Source organism: Syngnathoides biaculeatus, chromosome 18 (assembly GCF_019802595.1).
Source record: "Syngnathoides biaculeatus isolate LvHL_M chromosome 18, ASM1980259v1, whole genome shotgun sequence".
Taxonomy (NCBI): Eukaryota; Metazoa; Chordata; class Actinopteri; order Syngnathiformes; family Syngnathidae; genus Syngnathoides; species Syngnathoides biaculeatus.
In genome coordinates, this window is record NC_084657.1 from 15,926,738 (window position 1) to 15,941,437 (window position 14,700).

Here is a 14,700-nt window from a genome sequence, read left to right on the forward strand (position 1 = left end):
TTACAGTGTATTTATTTTTTTACATTGTCTTATTTTTTTTTCTACATAACACTAAAAGACAATATCTGGCTGACTAAAGTGCATGTCCTGTTCTCTAGTAAAATATGTACAAGTGTTGTAGTACTTACAAAGTTAAAGCCATTTGTGCAAAAGATGAAGCAAATATTGTATATATTGTGTATATCTGCAATGAATCTACAATCAATAGGAAAAGTAGGGTCGCCAATGGCATAGTGGTACACATGCATCACTCTAGTGCGGCTAGCGTAGGCTCGATTGCTGCTCAGTGATTGTGTCATTATGTGCCTGTGACTGACTGGCGACCAGTTCAGAGTGTAGTTCGCTTTTCGATCGAAGTTACCTGAGATGGGGTCCAGCACGCCCACAACCCTTGTGAGGATAAGTGAAATGGCAGATAGTGTATTTTATTTATCTATTTCATCCTACTACAAAAATGTGAAGTATTAGTACAATTTTTTAGTAGTAATTTAAATAATTAAAATAACTTTATGATTACTTAGCTGAAAATGGCAATTTTAATTCAAGATCACACATGATGAATAAACCAAAATTGAATGCTTCATTTTATTGCCTCAAATAAATGGTACGTAAATGGAGGGATTTCAAAAGTAATTAAGTAAATATTTCGAAATGAAAAAAAAAACTGGTGGTTAAAGAAAAAATGTAAGAAAATAATGCAGTTTTTAGGCTTTTGCGTGCCGAAAATTATTTTCTGTGGTAAAGTGGCGTGACTCGGCCTGTGCTGTGACGTCACATATTTGGTCACGTGGCCGTGACATCGCAGCTCATTCGTTTGCAGGAATGGCTACCGCGGAAGTGGGTGAGTAGTAATACGAGCAGAACAGTACGATGTTCCTTTTAAATATTCTTCTTCCATATTCGGACAACTTTGCCACTTTGTGTCATTTTTACAATTTATTTAATTTTTATTTAGACGACCTGCGGGTGATTTAAAAGGCTTAGTTTGGCTTTGCTACCATTAGCTATAGCTAGCCGAATCCTACCCTATAACACAAAAGCTGCCTTGTTACGTCGTATGCCACAATTAACAAATAATTGGCATAAAGGCTGGGCAATGCGGCCTTAAATTAAAAACACTGCTTATTTTGTGGGGTTCATTATTTCGTACATGCCAGGTGCATGGTGTAACTGATTTGTGATTTGCCCCGCTTTGTTTTGCTGTCATCTTATGGCCAGTTGCAACTTTTTAGCAGGGGCCTAAATTAAAAGAAAATTTCGCCTTCCACAAAGGGGTTGGGCCCCTATCCTTCGGAAATACTGGGGGGTTCACCGAAATCGCCCAGCCCTAATTGAACTAATTAGACATGTCACTATTTGTTAGTGAGTCGGACTTGTTAGTTTGTTACATCAAATTAACTTTTTAAACCATCCCTGAAAAGTTGTCATAAAACTACATGCATATTTTTATCAATTTTCCAGAGAAAAGGCGCGCCCAGCACGCCGTCTTGTCCATTGCGGCGGTGGTTATCCTCCTTGGAATCCCCCTGTGGTGGCGGACCACCGCCACATACCGCGCCTGGTTGCCAGTTGCTCAGATTCAAGAGCTGGCTAAGATGCAGGTCGGCCTTTGTGGGCAGATTCTTCCTCTTGGTATGCTTCATTTACACCTTTTCAAACATTCCATCTTGTTCTTCTTCTTCGACATGGTTGCAGCTCCTTCTGAGCGCTGACGTGGAGGTGGTGTTTGCACGTGGGACACTGACCCCGGAACAGCAGAAGAAGATTCCTGTGACGCACACTCATGATGAGGAGCACACTATTGACGGTGAGTTGTTAATGCATATGTATCTTCACCACTTAAACCTTGAACAGTAATAATAATGCCTTTAATTTAAAAAAAAAAAAAAATTCCATTTTACTCTCCATCCTGATGACGATCTGTTTTTTTTTTTCGCGTCCCACAAGTCTTAAAAGTTCACTGCGATTATCTAGCGATGTCGACGCTCTTGCTCGCCATTCAAGTCAAAGAATCGAATATTCCAAGTTGGTTAAATAGTCATTCGAGGTAGAAACGTGTTTAAAAATGTTGGCGTAATGTCATTTAATTTTTTTTACCTCCCACGATTTCCCAGGAGGCACTTCTTTGACATACAGATATGAGATGCGTTATCGCACAGCGACCATCATGGAGGAGGATGCCCTGAACCAGCCCACTGCTGCTGGTCCGTCTCAGTTTGTTTTCACTGCTCGCTCAGATAAATTGTCTTAAAAAAAAAAAAAGTTATTTCCCCTAATGTTGTTTTTTCATCCCCCCTCCTTTTAGCGACCGATCTCTCCTTGAACACACTCAGCGAGAGTCCGTGTGGTTCTTTGGTGGTCTATGTGATCCCAAAATCCTCTTCGCTGCTGCCTCAGGTAGTGCTAATGTTAAATCTGTTAAGTAAACAAAAAAGATGCAAAAAATGCAATTCATTACGTTGACGTTGTTTATCTCAGGGTTACAGTTATTTTGTGGCAAGAAATATATATTTTTTGCAGTCCTAAAGAAAAAAAAAAGTTGTACATATTTGGAAAAATGTATATGTTCGACAAAAACTTCATACATTTTTGAGAAATTGCTTAATTCAGTCAATGTATATGCTTTGAAAAAGAAGTTGAATAGCATTGTGAAAAGTCACTTTGTTTTTGCAAGAAAGTCATACATTCAGGAAGAATAATTTTGGGGAAAAAAAGTCATGAAGTCAAAAGAATTTTTGTGAGAAAAAGTTACACATGTTTAAGGGAAAAAACAAGTCATTGAGAAAATAGTTGTTTACGTTGAACAGGAAGTGGGCGTGTACGTGGGCCGACGGCGGACGGCCTTGCTGCGCATGGATGTTGAAATGAAGCCGGGCAAGACACTGGATCAAGTGCTGGGTGGTGTGGAGTCGTCGGTGAAGAAGGTGCTGCAGGTGATGTCGTTCAGCCACGGCGACATCATGGCCGCCCTCAGCGACAGAGTACGCCTGAGCCCGGGAAGCACACCGATCAAAACTGACAGCATGAGAGCCTTGAAGTCCAGTCCGGGTTTGTCGCACGGCACGCTTTGTACACACGACACATGCAATTATAAAATACTGACAGAATTCCTGGGATCACATGATGTTTACCATCTTTTGGTGGAAGGCAGAATTCACGGGACTCGGATTCCTGTTTGTCTCCGTTTATAGGTTACGAGATCACTTTCAGCCTGCTGAATCCTGACCCAAAGTCACACCGCGTTTACTGGGACATAGAGGGCGCTGTCAGCACTTACATTCAGCCCCTGCTCTCCAAACTGAGCCCCGTAGCCAATTTTAGCGTGGACTCACAGGTACTTCATTAAAAATGATAACTTAAAATGTAACACAATGTGAAATGTTCAGGATTTAATTCCCTTATGTGTACTATCATAGGTGCTCATTACTAATCCAATGGGGGTAAATCAAGAATTTGATGTGATTATTCATTTTAAAATGTGTACATATTTGGGGAATTAATGAAAATGGCACTAAGCAGGCCCAAAAAATGGCATATAAATCCAACACACCACAGAGGAGTAATGATCTTCGTGGTGAGACTTTATATGACGTAAAAGCATGTTAGGAGGCTGAACTTCAAAATTGAATGGTTATTATGAACTATAACCATTAATTTTAGCACACAAGTCGATGTCGTACAAGGGCGGCACCGACTACCGGAGACAAATTCCTTGTGTGTTGTTACACACTTGGCCAATCAAGCTGATTCTGATTCAAATGTATCACGACTTTGTGGTGTCGGCAGATGCTCCACTACGCCATGCTGGGCGTCACCTCGCACTTCGACGGCGGCCACGGTGCGTACACGCTGAGCGCCAACAGCCTGACGCACGTCATCAACCTCGTGGAGGCTCGACTGGGTAACTCAAATCCCGCTCGCTTGCAACGCTTCCTTCGGAGTGCATCCAAATGAGCCTTTTTGTCTCGTTTTTGTTTGATATCCAGTTTCCAATGCCGCCTCATCCAACCCGCTGCTCAACTTTTTGCTCTACGTGCCGGACGCGCAACACTCGCCGCTGCGAATCCTCGATCATCAGAAGCGACAGGTCTCCTCCAATGCCTTTCACTCACCGCACTGGGGCGGAATTATGGTGAGAGATGGTGTGCCATACCACAGTGTACAACAGTTATCTGGAAAATGTTTGTTTTTTCCAAAATATCCTAGAGTTTAACTGCAAAATATGGTAGATTTAGAAATACCTATATATATTTTTTCCCCTCCAAAAATGGCTTTATAATGGGTGTAGAATTTGACATGTGGTTGCCCTACAATACTGTGTATGGTTATTAATATTGTGCTTTCTTAGGTGTACAATGTAAATGGCTTCTATGGACCGGATGCTACCTTCCCCGTTGACATCCACGTCAACATGGCCGAAGTAATGGGCGTCTTCCTCGCACAGCTACGGTAACATGTGGTGTCTTAAGAAGAAACGTGTTGTGACATCATTAAATAAACCCCACCCTCCCACCCACCGCAGTCTGTTGCTGGGCGTGCAGCCCTCAGCGCCTCCTGACGGCTTCCTGGTGGCGCCGCCCGGCAGCTCGGGGCTGTCCGACTGGGAGCTGGACCGCCTCATGTGGAGCCGCAGTGTGGAGAACATCGCCACGGCGACCACCTCCATCACGTCTCTGGCGCAGCTGCTGGACCAGATTGACAACATTGTGATCAACGACAATGTCGCTCAGCAGGTAACGCCGTTGGGAGGTGTGCACGCAGGTGGTTGTGTGCCTGCCAATTGCCATCTTTATGAGGAAAAAAAAGTTCAATATTTTCAGAAAAAGCTCAATCATCTTTATTGATGGAACATTGATATTTTTGATATAAGTTCAATATTCCTCACCGAAACAATTGGTGAGAAAATAGAGTATTAAGAAAACTATAGGATATTTAAACATTTTTTTTCGGGTAAACATGATACTGTATGCATATTTCTGTATATAAACTATATTCAAGAACAACTTTGAGCTTTTTCAAGAATAAAAATATTTGACACAATTTTTGATTAAAATGTATTTTTAAAAACAAAACGGATTTGATAAGTTGTATATTCAGGAAAAAGGTGCATATTTTGATCAAAAATCTGACTCTTTTTTTTTTTTTTTTTTAAATAAAGTTATAATATAAATTGTAACAATTATCCACTTTTCTATGCTGGCGTCCCGGGCAGGTGTCGAGCGCCGTGGCGTCGCTGCAGCTGGCGGCAGCCGAGCTGGAGTCGGGTAACCTGGAGTTTGCCCTGCAGTACAGCAAGGAGGCCGTCCTGGCCTCGGAACAAGCCTTTTTCGACCCTTCGCTGCTGCACCTTCTCTATTTCCCCAACGACCAGAAGTTCGCCATCTACATCCCGCTGTTCGTGCCCATCACCATGCCCATCCTGTTGTCGTTGCTCAAAATAGCATCGGATTTGCGCCGGAAGCGCAGGGACAAGCAGGCCAAGAAGGACTAAAGCAGTGAGAATTATTATTATTATTATTATTATTTTTACTTGAATGCACACCAAAACAAGCAAAAATCAGAAGAAAAAAAAGGATGTCCTGTACATACTTTTTTTTGGACAGCAAAGCGACTGTGACTGTTCAACTCTACTACTGGAAGCTTGTTAATAAGGCCATTTTTAAATATTTGAATGTGTTCTCTAATTTATTGAAAATTTTAAAAAGGCTACTTTCACATCCTTATTTTCTTTGTATTTATTTTATACATGCAGTGAAGAAAATAAGTATTTGAACACCCTGCTATATTGCAAGTTCTCCCACTTAGAAATCATCGAGGGGTCTGAAATTTTCACCGTAGGTGCATGTCCACTGTGAGAGAAATAATCTAAAAAGAAAACTCCAGAAATCACAATGTATGATTTTTATTTTAACAATTTATTTGTGTGATATAGCTGCAAATAAGTATTTGAACAACTGTTTATTAGCTAGCATTCTGACCCTCAAAGACCCGTTAGTCCACCTTTAAAAGTCCACCTCCACTCCATGTATTATCCTGAATCAGATTTACCTGTGCAAGGTCGTTAGCTGCATAAAGACAAACCTGTCTATCCCCCCCCACCCCCCTCCTCTCTGTGTTTCTCAGCGACAGTCCAGAGACTTGTCTGATCTAGAGAAGATCTGTGAGGAGGGGTGGGCCAAAATTCCTCCTGCAGTGTGTGCAAACCTGGTGAACAAGTACAGGAAATGTTTGACCTCTATAAGTGCAAACAACCAGATATTATTGATTTCTGGATTTTTCTTTTTAGATGATCTCTCTCACAGTGGACATGCACCTACGATGAAAATTTCAGACCCGTCCATGATTTCTAAGTTGGAGAACTTGCAATATAGCAGGATGTTCAACTACTTTATTCTGTGATGACACTCGAAACTCCAAACGAACCCATGTAATTTTCTTAGGTAGCATGATATTTGGCAGGCATGTTTGCCTTGAGTAAAAAAGTCTCAAGGAACCATGCTGTGGAACAAAATTCCATTTTGTTTTGAAGTGGCCATTTCCAGGAGTCTTTCAAAAAGGAAACCTTGAGAACTCAACTCTTTTGATCATAACTGTTGTCTAAATGATATCCGTCCACTTTGGAATCTTCGCGTTTCTCTCGCCACTGTCTGTAGCGCATCCGACTTTTCTTGTAGCCGAACCTGGCGATGTCCACCATGAACACCCACGCCAGCCCGTACATCACCACGCCGCCCAGCTTCATCACCAGACTGGTCCTGGGCGAGGTCAGCTCGCAGTAGAACATAGCGGCGCCCACGCCCACCCGCACGGTGGCGAAGAGGAAGATGAAGAGCAGGTCGACGGCGTCGCCCAGCGGGCCGTCGTAGCGGCCCAGCCGGCGCAGGAACCAGCGGGCCTGCAGCAGGGGGTTGGTGAGCTCGCTGCCGAAGATGACGGCGCACGTCTCGCACGCCGACACGCCCGTCAGCAGGCCCAGCAGGATGCCGACGATGCTGGCGGCGTGGTGGCCCAGCATGACGGCGCTCTCGCTGCCGAAGCGTACGCACCAGGCCATGTCGAACAGGAAGTAGCCCAGGGAGACACAGAGCGCGGAGGTCTGGAGAGGCGTGTTCTCGCTACCTGGGGGACGACAACCCAATGACAATGACTGTTTAGTATAAGGCTGAGGTGGCTTCGTTACTCCGAAGAATTATTTGTATTTTATACAATTATGTAGCAATTTCAGGACCCATTCATTCATTTCGCTGAATTTTTTTTTTTACTGCTTACAGGTATCCTTAATAAAATTTAGATAAAATATATACATTTGCATTACTTTGCATGTAAAGTCAGTTAGTCCAAATTTCCAATTCATTTATAAAACAAAATTATAGTCAATAAATTTCATTCATCACCATGGAAAGCTTGAATAAACGCGTCGACCCAGACTGACCTGCATGCGTGAGTGGCCAGGGTCCGTCCACGAAGACCACGTACGCCGTCAGTATCACCATTGCGAAGCCGTGCGTTAGCGTGACCAGTCGACAGTTCCACTCGGGCCCGCGCTGAGGCGAGACCCGGCACAGCAACTTGTACATACCGAACCAGCCCGTCAGGCTGCACAGAACCTCCAGCAGTGCCGGCGCCATCTTGCTGGAATGAATTTTCATGTTAATGTTTCGTATTTTTTCTCAGTACGGTACGAGCTACACGTGCATGTAGGTGGGGAGGGAAAAAAAATTACTATCCATGTGCAGTTCAGTTGTATTTAACTTTTATGGCAATGATATTTGGATTTCATTTCAAAGATATCTTTGGTTGTAAACATTTCATGCGGTACAATTAATTCTAACTGAATAATTTTAAAGTGTATATTTTTATACATTTTTCTTATATTTAAATGCAGTTCTTACCATGAGATTAAATATACTTTCAGAAAAAAAAACAACTTTATTTTAATGTTGGTCATTACGCTGTACTATTAAAAATGACCCTCAGTGGCCTTGATAACATTTGAACAATATAGATAATATAATATAGATAATCATGATTTACTGATTTAGAAAAGAACTGCACATATATAAATAAAAAAAATCCTAGAATAAAAGATAAGATTAAATAAATTGAATTTCTTCAACTTAAAAGTTAAATACAACTGAACTGTACTTGGGCAGTGATTTATTCGGATACCACCAGAGGGAGCCTGCGTTCAACTAGTAGTACTTATACCACACTTTGTGAGAATCACTGTACTAGTGCATTTACTTTCCGTGAGCCGTTTGTATTTTTTAAGCCGAAATACATTGAAGGTTATCACATTCGTGTTAAAAGACATCTTACCTTAACGCCCTCGCTTACGTTCCATCATAAAGTTGCATGAGAATCCCCAAAGGTGGTGAAATTTCTGACAGGATGGACCTTGTACTCCTCTTGTGTTCCACACATCTCCTTGTTCACCTTCTTCCTCCAAAAGTAATCCTCTTAAAGGATTACTGTCTTTGCTTGTCTGTTTGCAGACACACACGTGCCCTCTACTCCAATATATTTCAAAATATCCCTGATATAAAAGCATTAAGATGTTGGTATCCTTTAAAAATACAATAAAAGTTGCAATAAGGCAATAGCTTAAAAGACTTTTTAAAACGTCAAAATAAAATGAACATCTTCCCTCAATCAGTTGTAGATATTTTCCTTTTTTGTCCATCCTTTCATTTTGGCAACTAGTTCAGGGTGCACCCCGCCTCTTGGCCGATGACAGCTGGGATAGGCTCCAGCACTCCCGCGACCCTCGTGAGGATAAGCGGCTCAGAAAATGCTTGGATAGATAAATGTAATGTTAAACTATGAGGATAAAAAAAGTAGGGATAAATCTTAGATTTTGCCTCAACCACTGTAAACAAAAAAATTATATAATCTCAATATCATAATATGTTCAACTCCTGGGCTGAAAAATGAATGTTCAAAGTAATCATTTGTATGAATCTGATTTGTAGAGAATAGTTTGTGTAGTTACGTTATTCTGCGTTGGGGGGCGTACGTTCTCTGTTCTGAACCTTTCAAAAAGAAAGACGAAGAAGAGGAAGACAAAGACGATGAAGACACAAACGGAAGTAAAATGATTTCATTTCCGGACTGAAGATGTCCTGCATGTAAATAAACACGCGAGTATGACATTGGCCCCATTTACGCTTAAGTTTATTCGCCGTAAAACACACAACCAAAGGTAAGTTTATTGTGTTAATAATGCGTGCTTTTTAATACAGAAACTCAAAAAGTTGTGGCTTGACTGAACACATACCAACTGGGACGACAGCGGCATCTCATTCAAAGCAATGAAGCCCTAAAAAGATACTCGACTAGATTATTTTAATAGTCCCTCACCGGGTAAATTAAAACACCACAACGACAAAGAGACATGAGAAGCTTGCCTGTCTGTTAAGCCTTAGTGTTTGCATTTTGGTTCTTAGTGTGTTCTGTTCTGTGTGTGTTGTGTGTATAAGATGTGTTTTTAGTGTATACGCTTGGGATTTTTCCTCATTGTGTCTGAGTCATGAATGCTTGTGGTGTGTGTGTCAGTCGTTGTGTACGTGTGTGTTAGTTTTGCCTTATTATGTATGTGTGTGTAAATGTATTAACAAATACTTCTGTAATTAGGATTTTCTATTTTTTTTCCTTGGAAAAAGTAACTTAAAAATATGTTTTTTCTTTAATCATAATTTCATATGAAGCATAACGCATTTCCTCATAAACGTTTATTGTTTTGTCGTTAGGCATCATGTCTCTTCCATGCGCTCGACGGCGGCTGCTCTCTACGCTCAAAGTCCACTGTTGCAGCCACCCGAAATTCAGCAGCGCCTCGAACCCGCGGGAGAGACTTGACGGCGGTACTCCGGTGTTCCAGTACGTGGGCCGGCACAAGAAGCCCAGCCACAAAGTGTTCGTGTGGGGCTTTAGCTTCACGGGAGCTCTGGGCATCCCCAGTTTCGTGGTGCCCGACAGCGGCAGGAAGAGGCCCCGAAAGTACCAACTCACGCCTTACCGGCTGGAGACGGAGGACCAGGTAGGAAGGATCGCGTGCTGCCCGCTCCATCTGCGGTTAAGTAAATCATGGCCCCGTATGCATTAGATCTCGTCGGCCGCCTGCGGTTACGGCTTCACCCTCCTCGCCTCTTCCACCAGAGACGTGACCAAGCTGTGGGGGGCCGGCCTCAACAAAGACTCGCAGCTCGGGTTTCAACGCACTCAGCGCAGTCGACGTAAGATTAGAAATGATTCACTTCCGTTGTGTATTGATTGGAAAATCATTTTACACTTTGCACACCTTTTTGAGAAATGTGTTTTGTAGGTATGTATTTTTTTTTAACCTATGAATTTTTTACATTTTAAAATTTTGGCCTGAAGTATTGCTCCCCCTGCTGGCCGCTGTGTGGCGCTATTGATTCATGTTCACTGAATTTGCTGTTAAAAGCAGTACAACAACATGAAGTGGGTAACAGGATGTTAGTCTGCTCAGTTACCTCTCTGACGTAGAAACAGGAGTTTAGAACATTCAGTCAGAGAGATTTTTCACATTTCATGAAAAATTGTACTTAAAAAAAAAAAAAATTGTTGTTCAAAATCCTTCAATACATTGATTGACAGTGGAGTCCATTTTGAATGTCCAGTTCACAGTTACGATTACGTCTTGGAGCCGTCGCCGGTCGCGCTGCCTCTCCGAGAACCGCAAAAAACACGTGTGACCCAGGTGTCGTGTGGACGAGCGCACGCACTTGTGCTCACTGATAGCGAGGGAGGTCAGTCGCTGCCGCCTGTGTGTGCATTTGTCATCGAAGTGTGTAAGCGACTCTTTGATAGTGTGTGAGCACTCCATGTGTGTCTGTATTTATTTGGGTGTATCATATGACCATTACACTCGAAATAAAATGAGTGTTTTAGTAAAAGAAAATCAGGACATTTAAAAAATGTCTTATTGGTTGAAATTGTCCTCTTTGTCTTAAATGTGACGTGTTCCTCTGTAGTGTTCAGCATGGGCAACAACGCGTACGGCCAGTGCGGGCGACGCATTGTGGAAGATGAAGTGTACAGGTGTGTAGTCCTTCACGCGGCACGTTCGACGCCCGATCACGCAGCTACGCGTAGGAGTTGACGTTTCATTGTGCCTTAATAGTGGCAGTCACGTGGTTCACAAAATGGAGGGCGTGCAGGGCCGCGTGGTGCAGGTGGCGTGCGGGCAGGACCACAGCCTCTTCCTGACGGAGGCGGGTCAGGTGTACGCTTGTGGATGGGGAGCGGACGGACAGACGGGTCAGTTTGTCTGAAATGTGTATTATTACGCATTGTATTCATATTGAAGGTGATGAAGAGGTCGGTGTTTGCAGGTTTGGGGCACCACAATGTTTGCGCCACCCCCACCCAGGTGCTCGGGGAGCTGTCTGGAGTGAAAGTCCAGCAGGTCAGCTCGTACGCAGACTGCAGCCTGGCCGTGTCCGCGGACGGACAGCTGTACGGGTGGGGAAACTCGGAATACCTCCAGTTGGCCTCCGTGACAGACACAACACAGGTGACCAGGACCACATTGCAGGAAGTCTTTCATATCAAGCTCTTAGTCCATATTGTGTTATGGTCCTGTATTAAATGTACCGTAATTCCCGGCCTACAGAGTGCACCTGGTTGTAAGCCTCACCCAGTACATTTGTAACGGAAATAGCGTTTGGTACATATATATCCCTGTGTAAAAGCTGCAAGTGCCCACATTGAAACACGAGATATTTACAAAGACTGTACACAGAGAGTTTAATGCTAGCTGTCACCGCTGCGCTAACAGGGCCGGTTTAAAAAAAAAAAAAAAAAAAACATACTGTTAAAAATCACTGAGACACGGCAGTAACACGCTAGCGCAGCGCTAACAAGGCCGGCCCGGTAAAACTCACTTCCTCGGCACCTATATTCCACCGGTCTCACTCTTACCTTTTCCACTCGAGTGCCCCCTTGCGGCCGTTAGAAAGAATGCACAAGTTAGCCGCATCGCCGCATAAACCGCAGGGTTGAAAGCGTGTGAAAAAAGTTGCGGTTTATAGGCCGGAAATTTCGGTATTACTCCGGCATAGTAACAGCTTCCGCTATTTGTTTTTTACCTGCTCACAACACACGTTTGTCACTTGTTGCTTGGCAAAATTTTGTTTAGCCCTGAAACCAGATGACAATTTTAAAAAGTATGAACAAAAGGATCCATCGCTATATATCATCACTTTTATGTTGTCGCTTGTCATGTTGTGAGGTAGAAATTGCAGGGCACAAAAAATAATAGATAATAATAAATCAAGTCTTTTTCAAGACCTAATTTCTTCTCTTATTTCTATTTTCCTTTTCATGTCACACTTTTGTTACTTGTTGCTTGGCGAAATTTGCGGGGTACAAACCTGATAAGATAAATTTGATGTCATATTAACTTTGAGGCTAGGCAGAATTCATAAAGCAAGATTACCTTTGCCCTTTTTACATGGTCATACGACAAAGATTAGCGCTATCCGTTTTGAGCATTTTTGTGTCATCGCGGGCCGTGTTCATCGTGGCACTGTGACCCCTGCCTGTGACGGTTCTTGTTTTTTTTGGGTTGCAGATCAACTCCCCTCGTCGATTGCCTCTCCCAGGCTGCGGCAGGGTGGTGCAGGCCGCTTGTGGAGGCACGCAGGTCGCCGTCCTCAACGGTCAGTCAGTCCACAGAGTAAAAAAAGAAGAAAAACGCTTTGAAAATTTCCTATCAACCATCTCAACTTTTACATTTCTACATTTCATGGAATTGAATTCTTTTACACAATTTTTCGTTTCATTCTCAGCTCTTGAGCATTCACATTTTTTTTTTTTTTTTAAATGACTACTAACTGAGCTAGGTTCTTTTTCCAGAGCAAGGTGAGGTGTTTGTTTGGGGCTACGGGATTCTGGGAAAAGGCCCCTCGCTGTCGGAGTCCTGCTCCCCAGAGAAGATCCCCCCATCCCTGTTCGGACGTTCCGAATTCAATCCCTCCGTTTCCGTCACCAAGATCCGATGCGGCCTCGCTCACTTTGCGGCCATCACGGGTAAATTCCGAACTGACGCTTCTGCCAGGATAAAGACCTTACTGGATGTTTTTGGTCTTGCAGATCGTGGCGAGCTCTTTGTGTGGGGGAAGAACATCCGAGGGTGTTTGGGTATCGGGAAGCAAGATGACCAGTTCTTCCCGTGGCGAGTAAGAAGTGTGTGTGTGGGAGATACTGCTGAGTTGCAGTGAGGATAAGCGGTTCAGTAAATGCTATGGCAATACACGAATAGCATGATCCAACAAATTAATGCAAAGATGTAGTTTCTTTTCATAGAAAAGCTCATGCATATTTTTGAATGTAATATAATTACAATTAAATAACCAATTTTTTTGATTGTATTTCTAAAACTTTATTTTTCATTTATAGTAAAAAAAAAAAACAATTTAATGAGTTATATGAATGCAAAATAAATAAAAATGACAGTGCATTTATACATTGGCTGGCGACCAGTTCAGGGTGTGCCCCGCCTCTCGTGAGCTAGCTAGTTAATCACTTGTGATAGGTGCCAACACGCCGGCGACCCTAGCGAGGAGAAGTGGTGTTAAAAAAAGATGCACGGATTAACATCCATCCATTTTCTTTGCCGCTTATCCTCACGAGGTTCGTGGTAGTGGTGGAGCCTATCCCAGCTGTCATCGGGCAGAAGGCGGGGTACACACTGAACTGGTCACTAGCCAATTGCAGGGCACATAAAGACAAACACTCGCACTCACAATCACACCTATGGGCAATTTAGAGTGTCCAATTAATGTTGCGTGTTTTGGGATTGTGGGAGGAAACTGGAGTGCCCGGAGAAAACCCACTCAAGCGGAGCCGAGACTTGAACCTCTGAATACATTTAAAGGAAAAAAAATGGCTGAATTAATGCAACAAATAATATATAGAATTATAATTTAATAAATATATAATTAATTGACTGTTTTATGAAAATATATTTTAAATAAATGTGTGTGTAAACGTAGTTAATTCAATAACAAAAAGAATTACCAATTTTTTTATTCCAAAAGTAGTGGAAGAAATAAAATACTTTATTTTGATAATAAAAAAATGTCATGGCATGGTTGATGATAAAAAATATTTAATGGTAATGTTTAATTAGAACATTTATGATTAATAGTTAATTCACCAATTATTAAACATGTTTAATGTAACAAGTTATGTAAATATTATTTTTTTTGCAATCGTACTTTTTAAATCAATTTAACAATGATTTATATATCCGCCCATCCATTGTACAAGCCGCTAAACCTCACAATGACCACAGGAGTACCGGATTAATAAATAGAAGTAATAAATACATTTAGCCAATGAATTTGAAGGAAAACACAAACATAAATGGTGCGTTTAATATAAGTATATGTGATGTTCAGGTGACTGTTCCCGGTCAAGTGGTGGACGTCGCGTGTGGCGTCGACCACATGGTGGCCCTGGTGAAGTCCCTTCTGTGAGTTTGGATGAACGACCGTCTTTGAGCTCCAAAGGGGACAAACGGCGCCAAGCCAGCTGCTCTCCATGGGATGGGACCCTTTGGTCCCACACCTTGCAGCATGTGGAGCGGTCCGCTCTGGGGCTCGAACATGGATACAAAGTACATGAACACATTTTAAGTGTAAACTGAAAACCTTTTTTTTTTTTTTTTTT

The 14,700-nt window shown here is 42.5% G+C and overlaps 3 protein-coding genes across 7 annotated transcripts; 2 read left to right on the top strand and 1 right to left on the bottom strand.

The window, feature by feature from the left end:
- The first annotated feature begins 772 nt into the window (after positions 1 to 772).
- Positions 773 to 6,815, top strand: pigs (phosphatidylinositol glycan anchor biosynthesis, class S). Of its 5 annotated transcripts, none has more exons than XM_061804139.1 (13): positions 773 to 841; positions 1,462 to 1,601; positions 1,696 to 1,807; positions 2,115 to 2,204; positions 2,306 to 2,397; positions 2,808 to 3,048; positions 3,192 to 3,334; positions 3,787 to 3,901; positions 3,987 to 4,132; positions 4,349 to 4,449; positions 4,523 to 4,733; positions 5,213 to 5,495; positions 6,675 to 6,815. In XM_061804139.1, the coding sequence occupies exons 1-12, from the start codon at positions 823 to 825 to the stop codon at positions 5,489 to 5,491; spliced, it is 1,689 nt and encodes a 562-aa protein (XP_061660123.1). In that variant the 5' UTR covers positions 773 to 822; the 3' UTR covers positions 5,492 to 5,495; positions 6,675 to 6,815. The 5 variants fall into 5 exon arrangements, with proteins under 5 accessions (XP_061660123.1, XP_061660125.1, XP_061660124.1 ...); XM_061804141.1 differs by lacking the exon at positions 6,675 to 6,815 and adding an exon at positions 6,654 to 6,671; XM_061804140.1 differs by lacking the exon at positions 6,675 to 6,815 and adding an exon at positions 6,124 to 6,262.
- Positions 6,550 to 7,643, bottom strand: tlcd5b (TLC domain containing 5b). Its single transcript, XM_061804143.1, has 2 exons — positions 7,433 to 7,643; positions 6,550 to 7,119 (listed from the first exon to the last, which is right to left on the bottom strand). The coding sequence occupies exons 1-2, from the start codon at positions 7,626 to 7,628 to the stop codon at positions 6,572 to 6,574; spliced, it is 744 nt and encodes a 247-aa protein (XP_061660127.1). The 5' UTR covers positions 7,629 to 7,643; the 3' UTR covers positions 6,550 to 6,571.
- Positions 7,644 to 9,066: 1,423 nt separating this feature from the next.
- rcc1l (RCC1 like) lies at positions 9,067 to 14,646 on the top strand. The gene is made up of 11 exons (XM_061804063.1): positions 9,067 to 9,202; positions 9,750 to 10,039; positions 10,106 to 10,235; positions 10,644 to 10,772; positions 10,998 to 11,064; positions 11,147 to 11,283; positions 11,358 to 11,539; positions 12,599 to 12,686; positions 12,883 to 13,056; positions 13,120 to 13,205; positions 14,430 to 14,646. The coding sequence occupies exons 2-11, from the start codon at positions 9,755 to 9,757 to the stop codon at positions 14,505 to 14,507; spliced, it is 1,356 nt and encodes a 451-aa protein (XP_061660047.1). The 5' UTR covers positions 9,067 to 9,202; positions 9,750 to 9,754; the 3' UTR covers positions 14,508 to 14,646.
- Positions 14,647 to 14,700: the final 54 nt, after the last annotated feature.